Source organism: Bombina bombina, chromosome 5 (assembly GCF_027579735.1).
Source record: "Bombina bombina isolate aBomBom1 chromosome 5, aBomBom1.pri, whole genome shotgun sequence".
Lineage (NCBI taxonomy): Eukaryota > Metazoa > Chordata > Amphibia > Anura > Bombinatoridae > Bombina > Bombina bombina.
The window spans coordinates 211,816,143-211,838,349 of NC_069503.1; the positions used below are offsets into that span (position 1 = coordinate 211,816,143).

General features: G+C 38.0%; 1 protein-coding gene across 1 annotated transcript in view; it reads right to left on the reverse strand.

The window, feature by feature from the left end:
• Positions 1 to 20,164, reverse strand: part of PITRM1 (pitrilysin metallopeptidase 1) — a 488,932-nt gene extending 468,768 nt beyond the window's left edge. Inside the window, exon 1 of the mRNA XM_053715675.1 lies at positions 20,065 to 20,164. Coding sequence (XP_053571650.1) covers positions 20,065 to 20,102 — 38 coding nt within the window. The 5' untranslated portion in view covers positions 20,103 to 20,164. The remainder of the gene's footprint in view (positions 1 to 20,064) is intronic.
• Positions 20,165 to 22,207: the final 2,043 nt, after the last annotated feature.

The window sequence follows — 22,207 nt, forward strand, 5'->3', positions numbered from 1 at the left end:
TGTTGCTTCAAAATAGAATTTTAAAGCACGGACCACATCTAGGTTGTGTAACAAACATTCCTTCTTCGAAACAGGTTTCGGACACAAAGAAGGAACAACTATTTCCTGGTTAATATTCCTGTTGGAAACCACTTTTGGAAGAAAACCAGGCTTGGTACGTAAAACTACCTTATCTGTATGGAATACCAGATAGGGAGAAGTACACTGCAAAGCAGACAATTCAGAAACTCTTCTAGCAGAAGAAATAGCAACCAAAAACAGAACTTTCCAAGATAGTAACTTAATATCTATGGAATGTAAGGGTTCAAACGGAACCCCTTGAAGAACTGAAAGAACTAAGTTTAGACTCCATGGAGGAGTCATAGGTCTGTAAACAGGCTTGATTCTGACTAACGCCTGTACAAACGCCTGTACATCTGGCACGGCTGCCAGACGTTTGTGCAACAAAACAGACAGAGCAGATATCTGTCCTTTTAGAGAACTAGCTGACAAGCCTTTGTCCAAACCCTCTTGGAGAAAAGAAAGTATCCTAGGAATTTTAATTTTACTCCAAGAGAATCCCTTGGATTCGCACCAACGGATATATTTTTGCCATATCTTATGGTACATTTTCCTAGTCACAGGTTTTCTGGCTTGAACCAGAGTATCTATAACTGAATCTGAAAACCCACGCTTAGATAGAATCAAGCGTTCAATTTCCAAGCAGTCAGTTGCAGAGAGACTAGATTTGGATGTTCGAATGGACCTTGTACTAGAAGATCCTGTCTCAAAGGTAGCTTCCATGGTGGAGCCGATGACATATTCACCAGGTCTGCATACCAAGTCCTGCGTGGCCATGCAGGAGCTATTAGAATCACAGAGGCCTTCTCCTGTTTGATCCTGGCTACAAGCCTGGGAAGGAGAGGGAACGGTGGAAACACATAAGCTAGATTGAACGACCAAGGTGCTACCAATGCATCCACTAGTGTCGCCTTGGGATCCCTGGATCTGGACCCGTAGCGAGGAACCTTGGAGTTCTGACGAGACGCCATCAGATCCATGTCTGGAGTGCCCCATAGTTGAGTTAACTGGGCAAAGACCTCCGGGTGGAGTTCCCACTCCCCCGGATGGAAAGTCTGACGACTCAAATAATCCGCCTCCCAGTTGTCTACTCCTGGGATGTGAATTGCAGATAGATGGCAGGAGTGATCCTCCGCCCATTTGATGATCTTGGATACCTCTCTCATCGCCAAGGAACTCTTTGTTCCCCCCTGATGATTGATGTACGCTACAGTCGTCATGTTGTCCGACTGAAATCTTATGAATCTGGCCTTCGCTAGTTGAGGCCAAGCCAGGAGCGCATTGAATATCGCTCTCAGTTCCAAAATGTTTATCGGGAGAAGAGACTCTTCCCGAGACCATAGACCCTGAGCTTTCAGGGAGTCCCAGACCGCGCCCCAGCCTAAGAGACTGGCGTCGGTCGTGACAATGACCCACTCTGGTCTGCGGAAACTCATTCCCTGAGACAGGTGATCCTGAGTCAACCACCAGCGGAGTGAGTCTCTGGTTACCTGGTCTACTTGAATCTGGGGAGACAAGTCTGCATAGTCCCCATTCCACTGTTTGAGCATGCACAGTTGCAATGGTCTTAGATGAATTCGAGCAAAAGGAACCACATCCATTGCTGCAACCATTAATCCTATTACCTCCATGCACTGAGCTATGGAAGACTGAGGAATAGACTGAAGAACTTGACAAGCGTTTAGAAGCTTTAACTTTCTGACCTCTGTCAGAAAAATCTTCATTTCTACAGAATCTATTATTGTTCCCAGAAAAGGAACCCTTGTGGACGGGGACAGGGAACTCTTCTCTATGTTCACCTTCCACCCGTGAGACCTGAGAAAGGCTAAAACAATGTCTGTATGAGCCCTTGCTTTGGAAAGGGACGACGCTTGGATTAGAATGTCGTCTAGGTAAGGTGCTACAGCAATGCCCCTCGGCCTTAGAGCCGCTAGAAGGGACCCTAGTACCTTTGTGAAAATTCTGGGAGCAGTGACTAAACCGAATGGAAGAGCCACAAACTGGTAATGTTTGTCCAGAAAGGCGAACCTCAGGAACTGATGATGATGATGATCTTTGTGGATCGGAATATGCAGGTACGCATCCTTTAAGTCCACGGTAGTCATATATTGACCCTCCTGGATTGTTGGTAAAAATCGTCCGAATGGTTTCCATTTTGAATGATGGAACTCTGAGGAATTTGTTTAGAATTTTTAAATCCAGAATTGGCCTGAAAGTTCCCTCTTTTTTTGGAACTACAAACAGGTTTGAGTAAAAACCCAGACCTTGTTCCGCTGTTGGAACTGGGGTTATCACTCCCATTTTTAATAGGTCTCCTACGCAATGTAAGAATGCCTGTCTCTTTATCTGGTCTGAAGATAAGCGAGACATGTGGAACCTTCCCCTTGGAGGAAGTTCCTTGAACTCTAGAAGATACCCCTGAGAGACTATTTCTAGTGCCCAGGGATCCGGAACATCTCTTGCCCAAGCCTGAGCAAAGAGAGAAAGTCTACCCCTACTAGATCCGGTCCCGGATCGGGGGCTACCCCTTCATGCTGTCTTGGTAGCAGCAGCAGGCTTCTTGGCCTGTTTACCCTTGTTCCAGCCTTGCAATGGTTTCCATGCTGGTTTAGGCTGGGAAGTGTTACCCTCTTGTCTAGAGGCTGCAGAGTTAGGAGCCGGTCCGTTCCTGAAATTGCGAAAGGAACGAAAATTAGATTTGTTCTTAGCCTTGAAAGGCCTATCCTGTGGGAGGGCATGGCCCTTTCCCCAGTGATGTCAGAAATAATCTCCTTCAATTCTGGCCCGAAAAGGGTCTTACCTTTGAAAGGAATATTAAGCAATTTTGTCTTGGACGACACATCCGCCGACCAAGATTTTAGCCAAAGCGCCCTACGCGCCACTATTGCAAAACCTGAATTTTTCGCCGCTAATTTTGCCAATTGAAAAGCGGCATCCAAAATAAATGAATTAGCCAACTTTAGTGCGTGAATTCTGTCCATGACTTCATCATATGGAGTCTCCTTTTGGAGCGAATTTTCTAGTTCCTCAAACCAAAAAGACGCCGTGGTGACAGAAATGATGCACGAAATTGGTTGAAGAAGGAAACCTTGCTGAACAAATATATTTTTAAGCAATCCTTCCAATTTTTTATCCATAGGATCTTTGAAAGCGCAACTGTCCTCAATAGGAATAGTTGTGCACTTGGCTAACGTTGAAACTGCCCCCTCTACCTTAGGGACCGTTTGCCATGCGTCCCTTCTGGGGTCGACAATGGGGAACATTTTCTTAAATATAGGAGGTGGAACAAAAGGAACACCTGGCTTCTCCCACTCCTTAGTCACTATGTCCGCCACCCTCTTGGGTATCTGAAAGGCATCAGCGTGCACAGGGACCTCTAAGAATTTGTCCATTTTGCACAACTTCTCTGGAATCACCAAAGAGTCACAATCATCAAGAGTAGCTAGCACCTCCTTAAGCAGGGCGCGGAGATGTTCTAGCTTAAATTTAAATGCCACGATATCAGGTTCTGCCTGCTGAGAAATTTTTCCTGAATCAGAAATTTCTCCCTCAGACAGACCCTCCCTCACTTCCAATTCAGATTGATGTGAGGGTATAACAGATAAATTATCGTCAGCGCCAACTTGCTCATCCTCTGTATTTAAAACTGAGCAATCACGCTTTCTGGGAAATGCTGACAGTTTGGATAAAAGATTTGCTATAGAATTATCTATTACTGCTGTTAATTGCTGCATAGTAACAAGCATTGGCGCGCTAGATGTACTAGGTATCGCCTGCGCGGGCAAAACTGGTGTTGACACAGAAGGAGAGGATGATTAGCTATCCCCACTACCTTCATTTGAAGAATCATCTTGAGCAACCTTATTAAATGTGACAGTACTGTCCTTACTTTGTTTGGACGCCATGGCACAATTTGCACATACATTTAAAGGGGGAACCACCTTGGCTTCCATACACACAGAACATATGCTATCTGAAGGTACAGACATGTTAGACAGATTTAGGCAGGCTATTAATGCAATAAAAACTATTTTAAGCAAAACCGTTACAGTCTCTTTAAATAATAAAAAGAGCCCACTTTATTTCTGAATGTTTGAAAAACTATCAAGGAAATATCCAAATTTTATAAAATTTACACCCCAGTGTCTTAATGCTTTGAAAGTATTGCACACCAAATTTCAAGTCTCTAAACCCTTAAATGAGCAAACCGGAGCTAATAGTTCAATTTACCGGTTTAAACCCACTACAGTCCCTGCCACAGACTTTGCTGCGGCTTTTACCTTCCTTAGGGGTTATTCACCACAGAAATAAGCCTTCCTGAGTCCGTTTCTCAGCCACAGGACCCTCTCACATGAAGCTGCATGCACTGCCTTTAGAAGTAACTGTGCAACTGAGGCGCGAAAATGAGGCCTCCTCCCTCTGCATCCAGAGTGAAGGGGCCTTTCTGACTAGATTAGGCGTCTAAACAACTGCCAGGCGTAATAAAAACGTTCCCAAAAGTGTTTCAAAGTTCACAAAACACTCCAAATGACATATAAATATGATATAAACAAATCGATTTAGCCCACAATAGTGTCAACCAGCATAGAGCCCAATTTATAAGCCTTAATTCTGTTACTGAGTCTAAGAAAATGGCTTACCGATCCCATAAGGGAAAACTGACAGTCTTCTAGCATTACTATGTCTTGTTAGAAAAGAGACTGGTCATACCTGGAGCAGATAAGTCTGCAAACTGTTCCCCCCAACTGAAGTTCTCTGGTTTCAACAGTCCTGCATGGGAACAGCAATGGATTTTAGTTACTGGTGCTAAAATCATACTCCTCTTTTAACAGAACTCTTCATCACTTTCTGTTGTAGAGTAAATAGTACAAACCGGCACTATTTTAAAATAACAAACTTTTGATAGAAGAAATAAAACTACAACTAACAACACATACTCTTTACCATCCCCGTGGAGATGCTACTTGTTCAGAGCGGCAAAGAGAATGACTGGGGGGCGGAGCCAGAGGGGGGCTATATGGACAGCTTTTGCTGTGTGCTCTCTTTGCCATTTCCTGTAGGGGAAGAGAATATCCCACAAGTAAGGATGAAACCGTGGACCGGACACACCAATGTAGGAGAAAAGGCACTCAGATGGTGTTGAGATGTATAAGTAGGGTTTTACCAATTTCACCAAAGTGGGATATTTATCTTTGTTAGCTCTTCACCAATGCAAATTGTTTTTCACCTTGGCAAGGGGCCTCTCAAAGTAACCCTTGACTTTATTCTAACATAAAAAATATCTTGAATATCTATATGCAATGGTAAATAACCAGCTATAAGGTTAGGGGAAAATATCTAGTCTGCTCTAAAAATAAAAGATATATACTTATAAAGGTTAAATCTGGTACATATTATCACAATTTATTAAAAATATTAAAAAACAAATCAAAAGCGCTAAGGACTTTATATCAATAACAGGACAAAGCCTTACAAATTTATTTATACAGTACATATAATCAGCAATAGCAAGCAATACGCTAATAATTGTGCAAACAGATAATAGTGCACATCAATTTAAATAACTCCAATCAATCTAGGGGCTAGGTGTAAATAACAAGCTTGGCTCTATATCATGAAAAGCATAGTTCCAAATCACCTGATTTAATATAAACAATCCAAACGATGACTATTATATCTGGGTTGCACATAAGCCAAGAGTAGTTGAAAACGTATACTGTCCTGAAAAAGTGAAAAGTAGACGTCTGTAGACGTCTGTAGACGTCCTTTAGGCTAAGGACATAACCATAAAACACAATACCATGTGCAGTAGTTCATTGGAGTAAAGCAGCTGGTGTTGTGCACAGACCAACTAATTGTAAACCAACTAATCGATTATGAGATTCGTTGACAACTATTTTCATAATCGATTATTATCGATTATGACGATTAGTTTTTGCAGCTCTAGTTTACATTAATGTATATATATTTACACATTTTTAAGAATTATTTTTTGGAATTAAACTAACTGAATGACAGAACTGAGAGAATACTTCCAAATGACAGATGAAGGGTGAGTGCCAACTTTTGAGCTGGAAACAGAGAGGCAGAAAGTGGGGAAAAAAGAATTATGTTTAAAAGGACCATAAGACTTGCAAGTCACCTCCTAGGAATTATTCAAAACTACTTATGATCATGGACAGAATGGATATCAGAAAGCTCTCAATATGGATGTGAGCTAACCACAACTGATGTTACTGGCAATTACTATAATACTGGTGGGATATGGCTGGATGGCAATTACTGGAATTCAGGTGGAATGGCTTTCTGCGTGGGTAGATTATTAGAATGAAAAATAATTAATATTTAATTTAAAAAAAAGAAGATGGAGGGGAAGAAGACAAACAGTGATGTAAGTCCATCTGAAGGAATTAGGAAAACTACTACAAAGATACAGGTAAAGGTAAGAAAATAAATGAAATATGAGAATTTAAGATTTTCTTTTTTTTATATACTTTAATTCCACTATTTCAAGCCAATACTATACCAACCTCTGCTGGCTTTAGAATGAAAGCACCTTCCTCTGAGTAGCATGCTGGGCGGGAGGAGTTAAAAATACAATGTAGCTATGCAAGTTGCGCAGTACTACGCAATGTCCGTAAGGAGATTGTAATTTAACTCCTCCTCCGTCGGTTATCAATGATGTCCAGCCAGGCACTGTAGGGAGTTGGAGTGTTGGGGGTGACACCATCAGAGGAGATTAATTCCTGCTTGATGGTGTCAAGGACCACTAACATCTTCTTGTGGAGCACCAGTGGTCCATGGACCACTTGTTGGCGACCGCTGATCTAGATCAAGATGTGCATAAAAGCAATTATTTTTTTTTATTTAAAAAGGTCAAAATATGATTTGGCAAAATTGTAGTTTCCTTTTTTTTTTTTTACGCAGCTCAGCACGTGATTTTGTTGCATCTCATCCTTATAGGTAATTAACTCTTTTTATTCAATAATGAAACATTCTGTTGCAAAAATTAAAACTTTAAGTGTTTAACAAAGCCAGTTCTTTAATCCAGTGTTTAACAAAGCCAGTTGTTTAAGCCAGTGTTTAACAAAGCCAGTGATTGGTGATTGTGCAATTGCCATTTCTGATTGACTTACCAGCAATGCTTGTGGCTCCTGAGCTTTGTATTTATCGCTCCTCATGCTTACTGCTAGTATTACGAGTTAAAGGGACAATCAACGCCAGCATTTTTGTCGTTTTATAACATAGATAATCCCTTAATTACCCATTCCCTAGTTTTGCATAACCAACACAGTTATAATTATACACGTTTTACCTCTGTAATTACCTTGTATCTAAGCCTCAGCAGACTCTTTTGACAGACTTGCATTTTAGCCAATTAGAGCTGTCTCCATGGTAAATTCACGTGCATGAGCTCAATGTTATCTATATGAAACACGTGAACTAATGCCCTCTAGTGGTGAAAAACGATCAAAATGCATTTAGATTAGAGGCGGCCTTCAAGGTCTAAGAAATTAGCATATGAACCTCCTAGGTTTAGCTTTCAACTAAGAATACCAAGAGAACAAAGCAAAATTGGTGATAAAAGTAAATTGGAAAGTTGTTTAAAATTGCATGCCCTATTTGAAACATTAAAGTTTTTTTGGGACTTGACTGTCCCTTTAAAAGTAAATATGATCGCTTGAGCCCAATCGCGATTTACGCTAGAATGGCAACTGCAACTTCAGAGCTCTGGTTAAAGTGATAGTAAATCCAAGCGACAAACGCTAGGATTTACCATCACTAAAAATCAAAAAGAGTTTAAGTGATGAGATATGTAAAAAAAAAGGGTGCCAAACTCACCCTGTGCCGTTGCACATCGCTAAACTCAGCGGCTCCAGCCACCCACGGCACATCGCTCTTCAACCAATAAGGTGCCGCTTGCACCACTAAACTAATAGCTATGCGTGCAACCGTGCATACAGAACACTGTCAGTTGACATGCACGGCTATTCTTTTAGTGGTGCAAACGTCACCTCATTGAAGAACAGCGATGTGCAATGGGCGGGCGGAGCCGCTGAGTTTAGCACTGTGCAAAAATACAGAAAGGGTAAGTTTAACATATCTCATTACTTAAACTCCACTTGATTTTTAGTGATGGTAAATCCTAGCATTTGTTATATGCTTGGATTTACAATCACTTTATCATCACTTTTCGCGAAACATAAAAGTTGCACAAAAAACATCAATAATACATTACAAAGTATGTGGCTGTGGGTAGACCCCAGTGTAAGATCATACATCCCCTCAGACTGATCGAGTCACTGCATCAAACATATATATACGATGCACTATAATTCCCCAATCTTCACTATCTTTTTTGCCTTCGTCCCCCTTGTAAACGTAATTCCCCAAGTGGGGCAAAAGAAAAGAAAAAATAGCGTAGATGGGGGAATTACAGTACATCGGGCTTTACTCACAGCCGTATATTACAGACATATATACACATATCAGCACATGAATACATATGTACACATATATAAGTTCATTGGAGCCCTTTGCAGTTAAGTAGATGAAAACATGGAGTATCATATTTATGCAATATTCACATTTAAATAAAAGGTTTAACAATGTATTTACTGTAAATATGTAACATTCCAATAATATATATATATATATATATATTTTTTTTTTTTTTATTTGTTTATCTAAACGTGTGTGTATATACACACATATACATACATACATACAGGTAGCCCTCAGTTTACGCCGGGGTTAGGTTCCAGAAGGAATGGTTGTAAATCGAAACCGTTGTAAATTGAAACCCAGTTTATAATGTAAGTCTATGGGAAGCGAGGGAGTTAGGTTCCAGGCCCCTCTCAAAATTGGCATAAGTAACACCTAATACATTATTTTTAAAGCTTTGAAAATAATCACACAACACAGAATATATAATTAAACTAAGTTAAATGAACAAAAACATTTGCTAAACAGCATTTTAAACCTAATAAAATAATCACACAACACAGACTTTACTTGCATTTTTCTGCAAACAGTTCCTTCTATGCATTCCAATCTGGACTGATTTATAAACAGGAAGATCTTGTTCCTTTGCAAGCTGCTCGATAGCTCAGGTCTGGTTAAACTGATTAATTTCAGCTTGCTTGGCTTGCATATCTTTGCTGCAACACAAGCGGACAGCTCCACCTAATGGCTATTTTAATCAATGCACTGCTTCTCAATGCTTTTCAATAGCAGTCACATGACTGAAAAAAAAGGTTGTTATTCTGAAACGGTGCAAATTGAACCGTTGTAAACCGAGGGCCACCTATATATAGGGTTGCACCGATACCATTTTTTTAAGACCGAGTACAAGTACCGATACTTTTTTTTCAAATACTCACCGATACCAATTACCGATACTTTTTTAATGCCATGACAGTTTACCAAGCACAATACAGACTAATGATTTAAGATCGCTTCTTTATAATTATGAACTGTATCTCAAAAGACATTATGAAATAATAAAACAGTTTTATGTGCTTGTTGTCACAAAGTTCATAGAACATGTTTATAAATAAAATTATTACAATAACATATATAAATAATAACAATAAATAACAATTGCAGCAGCTGGGGCTGGAAAGCTACAATTTAAAGGGGTGATTACTGGATACAACTGGGTTGTAGGGTGCGTATATAACTGATAAATCTGATACTTGTACTTAATACAAAGTCGTATAATTTAATTCTGAAAATAATATTGGGGAAGGAGTATCCTAGTAATCCCCTTTGAGAAAAATGGGGCATTTGTATTCTACTGACTCAACAGAAAATAGGGCTGGTCTTCATATTTTTCCAGGGCTGCTTTTTATTCCCAGTCCAGCCCTGGCTAAGGGTGTTCCTCAGAGTACAGTATATTTTGAGCATAATTGTGCAAGATGAGAGGCTTCCAGCTGTAAAGTAGCAGCTTTTAAAGCACTGCTCTGACGTAAAATAATACAAATAACAGCAATTTGTATTGGCAGAACAGAAGTGAACAATTTTTAGTTAAGTCTCCACTCCAGCTTAAAATGAAATGGGAACATACAGTTTGAAAAATGCCACAAGATGGCATATGGGTAGGAATTGGAGGTATCGGTTTAAGTATCGGTGCATTTGCACGAGTACAAGTACTCATGCAAATACTTGGTATTGGGACCGATACCGATACTAGTATCGGTATCGGTGCAACCCTAATTTTATTTATATATATATATATATATATATATATATATATATATATATATATATATATATATATATATATATATATATATATATATATATATATATATATATATAAGTGAAAACCGCCTTAAAGTGAAACAAGGCAGTTTTAGCTTTCTTTTCACTTGCTAGTGTGTTTAAAAACATGTTTGAACTAACATATATTAGGGGTACAATAATGCTATGTTAAGTTTAACACTAGCACAGCACAGTATTCAAAAAATACTGTACCTGTAAAATAGTGACAATTACTGTAGTAAAATTTGCCAGACTATAACACTGAGACACAGATTGCACTGTAATGATGTAAACAGAGTGAACTGCACATAACAAAATATTGCCAGTTACTTTTCTCGCAATCTCACGATGATTACAGCACTGTTTCAAAATCCTTGGAGGTTGAGTTTCAGCTCCACAAAGCGCTGTATTTGCGAAGCGCTGTAAAGTGTGTGGGGTATACATATATATATATATATATATATATATATATATATATATATATATATATATATATATATATATATATATATATATATATATATATATATATATATATATATATATACACACACACACATACACAACATTTTAAATTAGGGGGAGATAAAAGGTGAGTTTAAAATCCTCCACTACGCACAAAATATAGAAAAATAACTCATTGTGTAGTTCATTAACAAATCTAGACAAGCCCAAAGGCTTGTTTTCCCACAAAAAAACCTCTGAATTACATTGTTTCCAATGCAGCAAAGTATTCTGGGTAAGATACGCAAATTAAGTACACAATGACACACCTTTTTACTTCAGTCTGCTTTTCAGCAGATTCCCTTTACGCCAAAGTATCGCTGTTCACACAGCTTATAAACTTAGCTAGGGTTAGTGCAGTGTTTCATAACCATCCCAGGACAGACTGTTTCGTAGTTGTTGCTACTCATCAGCTGGGAGAAGGTTTGAATCACTGCGGGGTGAAGTTGATTCCGGGCAGAATACAACAACATTTTAAATTAGGGGGAGATAAAAGGTGAGTTTAAAATCCTCCACTACGCACAAAATATAGAAACATAACTCATTGTGTAGTTCATTAACAAATCTAGACAGGCCCAAAGGCTTGTTTTCCCACAGAAAACCTCTGAATTACATTGTTTCCAATGCAGCAAAGGATTCTGGGTAAGATATGCAAATTAAGTACACAATGACACGCCCCCTCACGAGCCGAAATTGAGTAACGAAGTGCTACGGCACGGCTTGCTAAAGCACCCAGACCCACTGGGGATTTTACAATCAGTCACATTGTTTTTATACAAAACGAGCGAGTTTTCTATAGCTACCGTTTGTATGCATACATATTTTAATTGAACCGGCACAAGCAGTTTTTTATGAGAACTTTTCATGTTTTATTTATGACTCATATATCCAAATAAAAGCACCCTTTTAAGAACTTTGTGGTGTGTGACACCCATTACTGTATCCCCCATATTTACAACGCTTGTGAGAAGGATTTCCTCCAGGATAGATATAACAGCCCCCCCTTTCTTGAAGTGGTTAAGTTTCTGCCGGAGAGGTGAGGACTGTATATAAGGAGTGAAAGACAGGTCGCAAGCGCAAGGGGATTGGATTGCCTTCCTTAGTGGACATTCACCACTCAGAGTCTTATCTATACCTCATAAGGTTGAGGTGGAAACACGTGAGTTTGCATTTGTCACTGCACTACAGTATTTTTTACAAGTGTCTAGATATACTACACCAGGAGTTTTCCTCTGCTGTGCGCCCTTCCCTCTTCTGTTCCAGAATATATATATATATATATATATATATATATATATATATATTTATTTATTTATTTAATACACACAAAAAAAATCATATATATGTAGAAATATTTATTTATAAATAAATAGAACATATCCTGTTATGCAAAGAATATTGGAATGCGACATATAAATAGCCCATATGTAAATCATAGTGAATCAGAAGAATGCACAAGCACCAAGGTAATCCCCACCTGTGGGTATGCAACAAACTGTTTGCAGGTGTGCTAGCTATTAGACCTGCACCATGGTCCAAAGTATACAGTTCAAAGGAGTGATATAGCCGCACCACCAACTGTATTTAAAACATTATTGCTTTATTGTGCCAATTAAAACAGACAACGTTTCGGACCCATGTCCATATTCATGTCTCATGAATAAGGACATGGGTCCGAAACGTTGTCTGTTTTAATTGGCACAATAAAGCAATAATGTTTTAAATACAGTTGGTGGTGCGGCTATATCACTCCTTTGAACCATATGTAAATCATACACAGTGTGCCTGTGTCTGCTTAATAAAAAGCCCATATGTAAATTATACACAGTGCCATATCTGCTTATTAAATAGCCCATACTGTATATAAATTATAAACAGTGCTCCGTGTCTGCTTATAAAAGGGACAGTCAAGTCCAAAATTAGACTTTCATGATTCAAATAGGGCATGTAATTTTAAACAATTTACTTTTAGCACCAATTTTGCTTTGTTCTCTTGGTATTCTTAGTTGAAAGCTAAACCTAGTTAGGCTCATACTAATTTCTTAGACCTTGAAGGCCGCCTATAATCGGAATGCAGTTTTACCACTAGAGGATGTTAGTTCATGTGTGTCATATAGATTACATTGAGTTCATGCAAATGAAGTTACCTAGGAGTTAGCACTGATTGGCTAAAATGCAAATCTGTCAAAAGAACTGAGATAAGGGGGCAGTCTGCAGAGGCTTAGATACAAGGTAATCACATAGGTAATAATAATATATGATAATTAGTATTTATAGAGCTAAACCTGATGAAGGGGCGTGACCCAGAAACATGTAGTGAGTATATTGTTTGAGTGGTCTGGTCAGACCAGTAGGTTGTGACTTGCTGTTAACATTTGCTCATTTTTATTGACATATTTTTATTTTGTATGTGCTTGTTTTTATTGTGATACATTATAACATCATGTCTAGTTCCTTTGCACTGTATTGATACATAAGTTTGCAAGTAGGCATTGGTGTATTAGGATACAATTCAGTTGCAACACATTCTAAAGTGTTTGTACTGCTAATCAAGCTGTGATTAATCACTCTGTATAGAGGTTGCAACTATGTTTGCATTTCTTGCACATTATGTTTTATATATTTAAATAAACATTAGTATTGAAACAACCAGGTTGTTTAGCACAATTTTTTGTTAGCGCTGTTACCATTTGTTATTTAAGTATCTATATAGCACCTTTCTCATAGTGGAACTCAAAGCGCTTTTTCAGCACTCACTCTCGGAATTAACCAAAATCGGCAGCTGAATAGTTATAGTTGTTATCATTACCCAATTTAATGGTATGCAGGTAAAAAGTATATTAATATAACAGTGTTGGTTAGGCAAAACTGGAGAATGGGTAATAAAGGGATTATTTACCTTTTTAAACAACAAAAATTCTGGTGTTGACTGTCCCTTTAATCAGCCCATGTGTAAATTATACACAGTGTGTTGTGTCTGCTTATTAAAGAGCCCATATTTAAATTGTGCGCAATCATTTTATATGCACACTTTCTAAAGGCAGCAGTGCTCTAGTAAGTGAAAACTGTGGTTGATACAAACAGCAGAGCTAGTTACACAGCTTGGTTGGTTGTGCAATTAGTCCTGATTTGATCAGTGTTAGTTTACACTCAGTTCCAGTAGTGATCTCCAGTTCATGAGATGTACTTCTGCTATGTGTTTATACCACACATAGAGGTGCAGCGGTCGCTAGTCTTAAAAATTACATTAAATTAGAACAAGTAATTTTTTGACTATAATGACCTTTTAATATATTTTGTGTACAGTTACAAGTATTTCTATAAATTGCAGCAATTTGAGTAAAAAAAAAAAAAAAAAAAAAAAAAGGCCTACTAATCCTTCAAATGAAAAGTTTGGTCTATTCTAGTTTAGCATATCAGTGACTTGTAAAATAAGGGTAAATATGCTGATGCTTACCCAATGTTTTTAAATGGGCATACTGGTATACCTCACTTTACAGCGCTTCGCTAATACAGTGCTTTGTGGAGCTGAAGTTCAATCTCCAAGGATTTTGAAACAGAGCTTTAATCATTGTGAGATTGCGAGAAAAGTGACTGGCACAATTTTGTTATGCACAGTTTACTGTTTACAGCATTACAGTGCAACCTGTGTCTCAGTACTATAGCCTGGCAAATTTTACTACAGTAATTGTCACTATTTTACAGGTACAGAATTTATTGAATACTAATTGAATACTGTGCTGGTGTTAAACTAAATGTAGCACTATTGCACCTCTAATATATGTTAATTCAAACATGTTTTCAAGTTTTTAAACACACTGGCAAGTGAAAAGAAAGCTATAACGGCCTTGTTTCACTTTACAGCGGGGCTCCGGTCCCTAACCCGCTGTATGAGCGGGGTATACCTGTATACTGAAGTTACTGATAAAATCCGGAAGAAAATATTTGCATGTATTTTTTTCATCTTAGTTTAAAAAAGCTACTTACTCACCAAAATGATGAGAAACATGCCATAGTTAAAAGAATTATATGAGTCACCAATAAAAAAAATGCTTTATCATGATGAGCTAGTGTTAAACACAAATAACTGCCAATTTCACAAAACAATATGGATTTAATTAATTTAGCTCACTATAATAATAAAAATATTTCTATTACATGATAAAAACTAAGCAATAGTTTTCATTCTGCTAACAAATTATACAGTCAACAACTGCGCTAATTTATATAAAGTATTAATAAAAAGCTCTGTGTTAAAATAAGCAAAACGAAAGCCATATTCTAAAAGAAAATGAAGGATGGATGAAAGTATATTTAAAACTAAAGTTTCCAGAACACCAAATTAAGTTTGTTGTGTTTGAGGGTGAAAAAATGACAAGACATCATGATACTATAATGAACTAATAGTGATGGCAGCAGTTGTGTCAAGATATTTTGGAGATGTAACAGACACCAAAGAACTAGGCAAAAGTTCAAATGATTATTTAGTTGTTTTTTTTATTATTATTGTTGTTTATTTCACTCGCATTCCATAGCACTGAATTAATTTTGAGGTTTTTAAACACATTTAAAGTTATGACAAAAATTCTATTTAGTATAAACAGATCCAGAATGTTAGCGATATTTTAGATGGAGTTTAATTCATCTGTTGTAATTAAAGTGAAAGTAAATTTTGGAGTTCTCTCACAACGTTATGGATTCTGATTCTTGCATAGACTCTAGTCGCTAAGCTAGTTTTTTCACCACATGTACCTAGATTTATATATTTTATTTTATGTAGTGCTTCCCTTTCCATCACTTCCTACCCCCACCCTGGTCTTGGACGTAAAAGCGGTCCCACCCGCTGTGTGTGTCTCTATCCGTGCTCGCTCTCCAATGATGAACATTTTTTGTGCATGCGCAATGGTACAGTTCTCCTGATCTTCTTGAGATGCGCTGACGTCACTTTGAGCATTTTCTTTTGAAGAGAATGAAGAAAATTTGATAATAGGAGTAAATTAGAAAGTTGCTTAAAATTGCATGCTTTATCTGAATCACAAAAGAAAAAAAAATGTGGGTTCAGTGTCCCTTTAATAATAAAAGATATATTTAAAAAAAAAAAAAATATATATATATATATATATATATATATATATATATATATATACACACACACACATACAGTGGATATAAAAAGTCTGCACACCCCTGTTAAAACGTCAGGTTTCTGTGATGTAAAAAAATTAGACATAGATAAATCATTTCAGAACTTTTTCCACCTTTAATGTGACCTATAAACTACACAACTCAATTGAAAAACAAACTGAAATCTTTAAGGTGGAGGGAAGTAAACAAAAAAAAAACTAAAATAATGTGGTATATATATAACTGGGGATGTAGCTGTGTTCAGAATTAAAGGGACATTAAACCCAAACATTTTCTTTCATGATTCAGACAGAGAATACAATTTTAAACAACATTCCAATTTACTTCTATTATCTATTTTGCTTCATTCTTAAGATATCCTTTCTTAAAGAAATAGCAATGCACATGGGTGAGCCAATCACGAGGGAAATATGTGCAGCCACCAATCAGAAGATACTGAGCCTATCTAGATATGCTTTTCAGAAAGGAATATCAAGAGAATGAAGCAAATTAGATAACAGAAGTAATTTAGAAAGTTGTTTAAAATGGTATTCTCTATCTGAATCATGAGAGAAAAAAATTGGGTTTAATGTCCCTTTAAGCAATCACATTCAAAACCATGTTAAATAAGAGTCATCACACACCTGCCATAATTTAAAGTGCCTCTGATTAACCTTGAATCAAGTTCAGCTGTTCTAGTAGGTCTTTCCTGACATTTTCTTAGTCGCGTCCTACACAAAAGCCATGGTCCACAGAGAGATCTCATTGTTAAAAGGTATCAGTGAGGAGAAGGGTACAAAAGAATTTCCAAGGCATTGGATATACCATGGAACACAGTGAAGACAGTCATCATCAAGTGGAGAACATATGGCACAACAGTGACATTACCAAGAACTGGATGTCCCTCCAAAATTGATGAAAAGACGAGAAGAAAACTGGTCTGGGAGGCTACCAAGAGGCCTCCAGCAACATTAAAGGAGCTGCAGGAATATCTGGCAAGTACTGGCTGTGTAGTACATGTGACAACAATCTCCCGTATTCTTCATATGTTTGGGCTTTGGGTAGACTGCAAGACGGAAGTCTTTTCTTACAAAGAAAAACATCCAAGCCCAGCTAAATTGAGCAAAAACACATCTGAAGTCTCCCAAAAGCATGTGAGAAAAGGCGTTATGGTCTGATGAAACCAAGGTTGAACTTTTTGGCAATAATTCCAAAAGATATGTTTGGCGCAAAAACAACACTGCACATCACCAAAAGAACACCATACCCACAGTGAAGCATGGTGGTGGCAGCGTCATGCTTTGGGGCTATTTTTCTTCAGCTGGAACTGGGGGCATATTCAAGGTAGAGGGAATTATGAACAGTTCCAAATACCAGTCAATATTGGCACAAAACCTTCAGGCTTCTGCTAGAAAGCAGAAACACTTATGCAACCATATTATTATTATTATTATTATTATTATTATTATTTTTTTTTTTTTTTTACTTCCCTTCACCTAAAAGATTTCAGGGTATTTTTTTAATTGAGTTGCATAGTTTATAGGTCACATTAAAGGGACAGTTTACTCAAAAATGTTCTCCCTTTTAATTTGTTCCCAATGATCCACTTTACTTGCTAGAGTGTATTAAATTGTTTACAAGTAGCTCCTTTACCCTTATATTGGCATTAGTTGATTTAGCATGTGGTATCCTCCCCTATTCTGAAAGTTTGTGGCCGCAGATCCAAGCTATAGATAAGCTTTGTAAACACAGCCAGCAGAAGAAATTACACTCCCAGTGGGATATAGCAGAGATAAGGTAAAAAAATGTTGATTTTCCATTGTTCTCTCCCAGTACTGGTGATTGTTTTATGAACAGATATAAGATAAAGAAGCAGGTATATGTACACAATCTACAAGCTCAACCCATTTTATTAGGTTGTGGCTTCAAAACACAAAATCAGAGCTTTAAAATACACAAATAAACCTTAAAAACCTAATTTTCATAAATTTTTTACTCTGTAGTTGGTAAAAAAAAAGCAATTCTAAACACATTAAAGGGACATTAAACACTTTGAGATAGTAATATAAAATGATAAATTGTATATAATAAAACAACTCTGCAATATACTTTCATTATTTATTTTGTCCTCTTTGCCTGTAATTCCATTCTGAAATTGTGAGCTTTTCAGTTCCTATTAGAAATGGAAGTGCAGAACACTGTTAAATCCAGCACAACCATTGGCTGCACACTCTAGTGACCTATTTATAACTGACCCTAATTGGCCACAGCAGAGAAGGCAACAAGTTACAACATGGCAGCTCCCATTGTTTTATAGACACTAAAACTTTACACTTATTTTGTCACTTTTTAAACAACTAATGAAACTTTAAAAAATACATCTACATGTTAGTCATGGACTAATCTTTTCTTTGAATGCATCATTCTATCTAGCATGTATTTAGTGTTTAATGTCCCTTTAAGGGAAAAACTATTTTACAGCATACTGTCCCTTTAAAAGGTGGAAAAAGTTCTGAAATGATTTATCTTTGTCTCATTTTTTTACATCACAGAAACCTGACGTTTTAACAGGGGTGTGTAGACTTTTTATATCCACTGTATGTGTATATATATATATATATATATATATATATATATATATATATATATATATATATATACACACACACGCAAGTTTACTTTCACTTTAAGATGCACTATAACTTTTTCATATAGCGCTGAAATTAAAATACCTCACACTCCAGCCAATCGCTCTAGCTACAAAATGTTGTACGGCTAAAGCGCTGATTGGAGAACAGTTCAAACCATTTGTTCATCAAAAAAAAAATTGAAGTGGGGGGCCAGAGTGCGCGGGGTATTTGAATTCCAGGGCTACATTAAAAAGTACATTATAGCTTATCTTCATTCAAACTGATGAATTAAACTCCATCTAAAATATTATTAAGATTCTGGATCTGTTTTTTGAAAGGGGAAAGTTTACCATCCAGACTAACAAATATATGTATTTTATTTAGTGCAGTTATATGGGCAATATGATTTATGATAACTAAGAATGTACCAAATAAAGTTCTACACTTGCCATATAACTAAAAGAAACTACCATAAGCACATAAATGTAGTAGAGATAACTAAATGCTAAACATGATAATACAAGAAAGACATTTAACAGTTTATCAGTCAGGGTCACTTTGAAATTTGGAGTATGTAAACATAGACACAACTGCTGCTGATAAGGAGTTTTTACACAAATTCAGAGCCATTATTTGAAAAATAAAAAGCAACATATATTCAACAATCAAGTGCTCCAGAAACAATAAACATACTTATTAAATTCAGGCACATTTGTCCACGAAAATAACAAAAACATTGATAAACCGATTGATGAGCTGAGCTGACAGCTGACAGTATGATAGGGGCACATACCCTCGGCACATCTGTTTCAAGGAGACTGATAAGGTGACAGATGTTAGTGGCAGAGTGCAGGCACCACAATTACACAAAATCACTATGCATATAATGGCACATACACATTGTGAATACGTCACACGCGTGTAAGAATCACCATGCATATAATGGCACATACACATTGTGAATACGTCACACGCGTGTAAGAATCACCATGCATATAATGGCACATACACATTGTGAATACGTCACACACGTGTAAGAATCACCATGCATATGTTAGATACACATTGTGAATACGTCACACACGTGTAAGAATCACCATGCATATGTTAGATACACATTGTGAATACGTCACACACGTGTAAGAATCACCATGCATATGTTAGATACACATTGTGAATGCGTCACACATAGGAACAGTGAAATAAAAAGTTGCCTAAATAGACAAGAAAGTAATGATACTGAACACACGTGCATTCTCCAGGAACACATTTATACATAGCAATAGGCTATCGCACATATACACTACTAAGTAATGTATAGTATATAACAGTGACCCACAGATCAGTACACAGTTATAGCGGACACTTATTATACAAGCACAGTTAGACAATGTAGCACACATTCGCTATACATTCCTATATAAACTAGTACGCGCACAGAGAAACAAACACCGCATATAACAACAACTATAAAATATACCGGCTTAATAGGCGACCCGCACGCCACTGTCTAATCATGTCTGGTCCACACTGCTGTCTGCCCGGCTTCTGTCAGGCTAACCAGTGACCTTTCGGCTTCCTACCATCCCGCAAGCCGATTGGCTGAGCTGCGAGCTAAGATTCCGGTGATTTGCTGTGACTTAAGAAGACGTCACTCCGTGTACTAGCGCGTCAGTGTAGTCAGTGCCAGTCGAACTTATTCGGTATCGGTATAGGATCTATGTTGTTTGTGTGTATTTACAGTGTAAGTATGTATGAGAATGCTTTGTATATGGACGTGCAAAACTTATTTATAACGAAGTGGTTTTTTTTACCCATCAACGTTGAATGCCAAACCATCACATAGAGCTATGGAACAACAATAACAAGCATTTGTCTGTATATAGAACATCTGAACCAAACCTTGATTTCTATATTTTACCATATATTACTTTGGTGCTCAGAAGCATATTGCAGGGAACTTTTTATTTATTTGTCTGCAATAAATCATTCAATGACACTGGAGTCAAGCTATCAAGACAGTTGAAAAATCCAAGTCAAGCTACTTTTGGAGCTATCAGACAGTTATAAAACAGTAGTCAAGCTATCAGACCCTTATTTGTTAGCACTGTCTTAAGACTATTAAAGGTTGTACCATACATATATGCTAATAAGAAATGTTTTAATGAATACTGTCATGAGATGCAGGACATATGCAGGACACAGCAATGATGGTACAACTCTATTTTATTACAGAGCATAGCAATACACATCCAGACAGGTTGATTGTCTTAAACTAACTGCGACACAGACACCGGACCTAAGCCCCGCCCACCAGCTAGTGACATCACATCCTGCTATCATCACATCTTCCCCTTTTTCAAAGGCAAAGCATACATTCGCATATATTAAATAACAAGGTACACCAACAGGGTATACAACAACATTTTGTTTTAGAACATTATAAGAACAGATAGATTAGAAAACATGAACAAATAAATTACATCCTGACTTGGACATCGGGGTAGACTACCCTAGTCCACAGTGACCATGGGATTATTCTGCCCATACTTCCGGTCACTGTTCTAGCTAAAGTCAGTCCCTGTATCGGGCCGGAAGCCTCACCACTCTTCCGCTTGATGTAACTTTGCATGAACTGTCCTCTGATACAGAAGATGGTGAACAAGAGTCTGCTGGAGGCAAAGATATATCCCCGCTATGATCTTGCTGAGGGGAAGGCACCTCTCTTAGAACAGGAGATCCCACCGGCGGTGGTACTGAGGTATCCGGTTCCAGACTCTCAGGTACAGGCTGAAGATGTCTTCGGTTACGGCGTGTAACCGTCCCTCCCTCTGTAAGGACTGTGTAAGACCTTGGTTCTGGAGAGCGGCCCACTACCGTAGCAGGCGTCTTCCATTTCTTCTCATCATCCAGTTTAATTCTGACACTTTGGCCCGCTTTCAGTTCCTGTAAAGGCCTGACAGAATGTCTCCTGTCGTAGAAGAAACGATAACCCTTTTTGGCCTCTTCATCCCTCCTAAGGACTTCGTCCCGAGGAACAGGGCCAGGCGGCTTGAAGACACCCACTGAGGGTAAAGTGGTGCGAATCTGGCGTCCTAGCATCAGCTGTGCCGGGCTAAACCCGGTGGCTTGAATGGGCGTCGCCCTGTATGACAAGAGGGCTAGGTACGGTTCAGATTGCTTTAGAATGAATTTTGTTGTTTGAACTGCCCTTTCAGCCATTCCGTTGGCCTGCGGATAATGTGGACTTGACGTGGAATGTACAAAATCATATTCCCTGCTGAAAGCACTGAACTCTGTAGAAGCGAACTGCATGCCATTATCACTCACCAGCTCCATTGGAATGCCCCAGCGGGCGAACAAGCTCTTCAGGCGAATGATAACGGCCTGACTTGTGATATCATTCAGGGGTGCTATTTCCAAATACCTGGAATAGTAGTCGATAACAACAAGAAACTTTTTCCCGTGCAGTTCGCACAAATCAGCAGCTATTTTCTGCCACGGCCCCGCAGGCAGCGGAGTAGACATTAAGGGCTCCCTTCTCTGAGTAGGCCGGCGTTCCCGGCAAAAGGCACATTTAGACACATGATTTGCAATGTCAGAGCTGATCCCAGGCCACCACA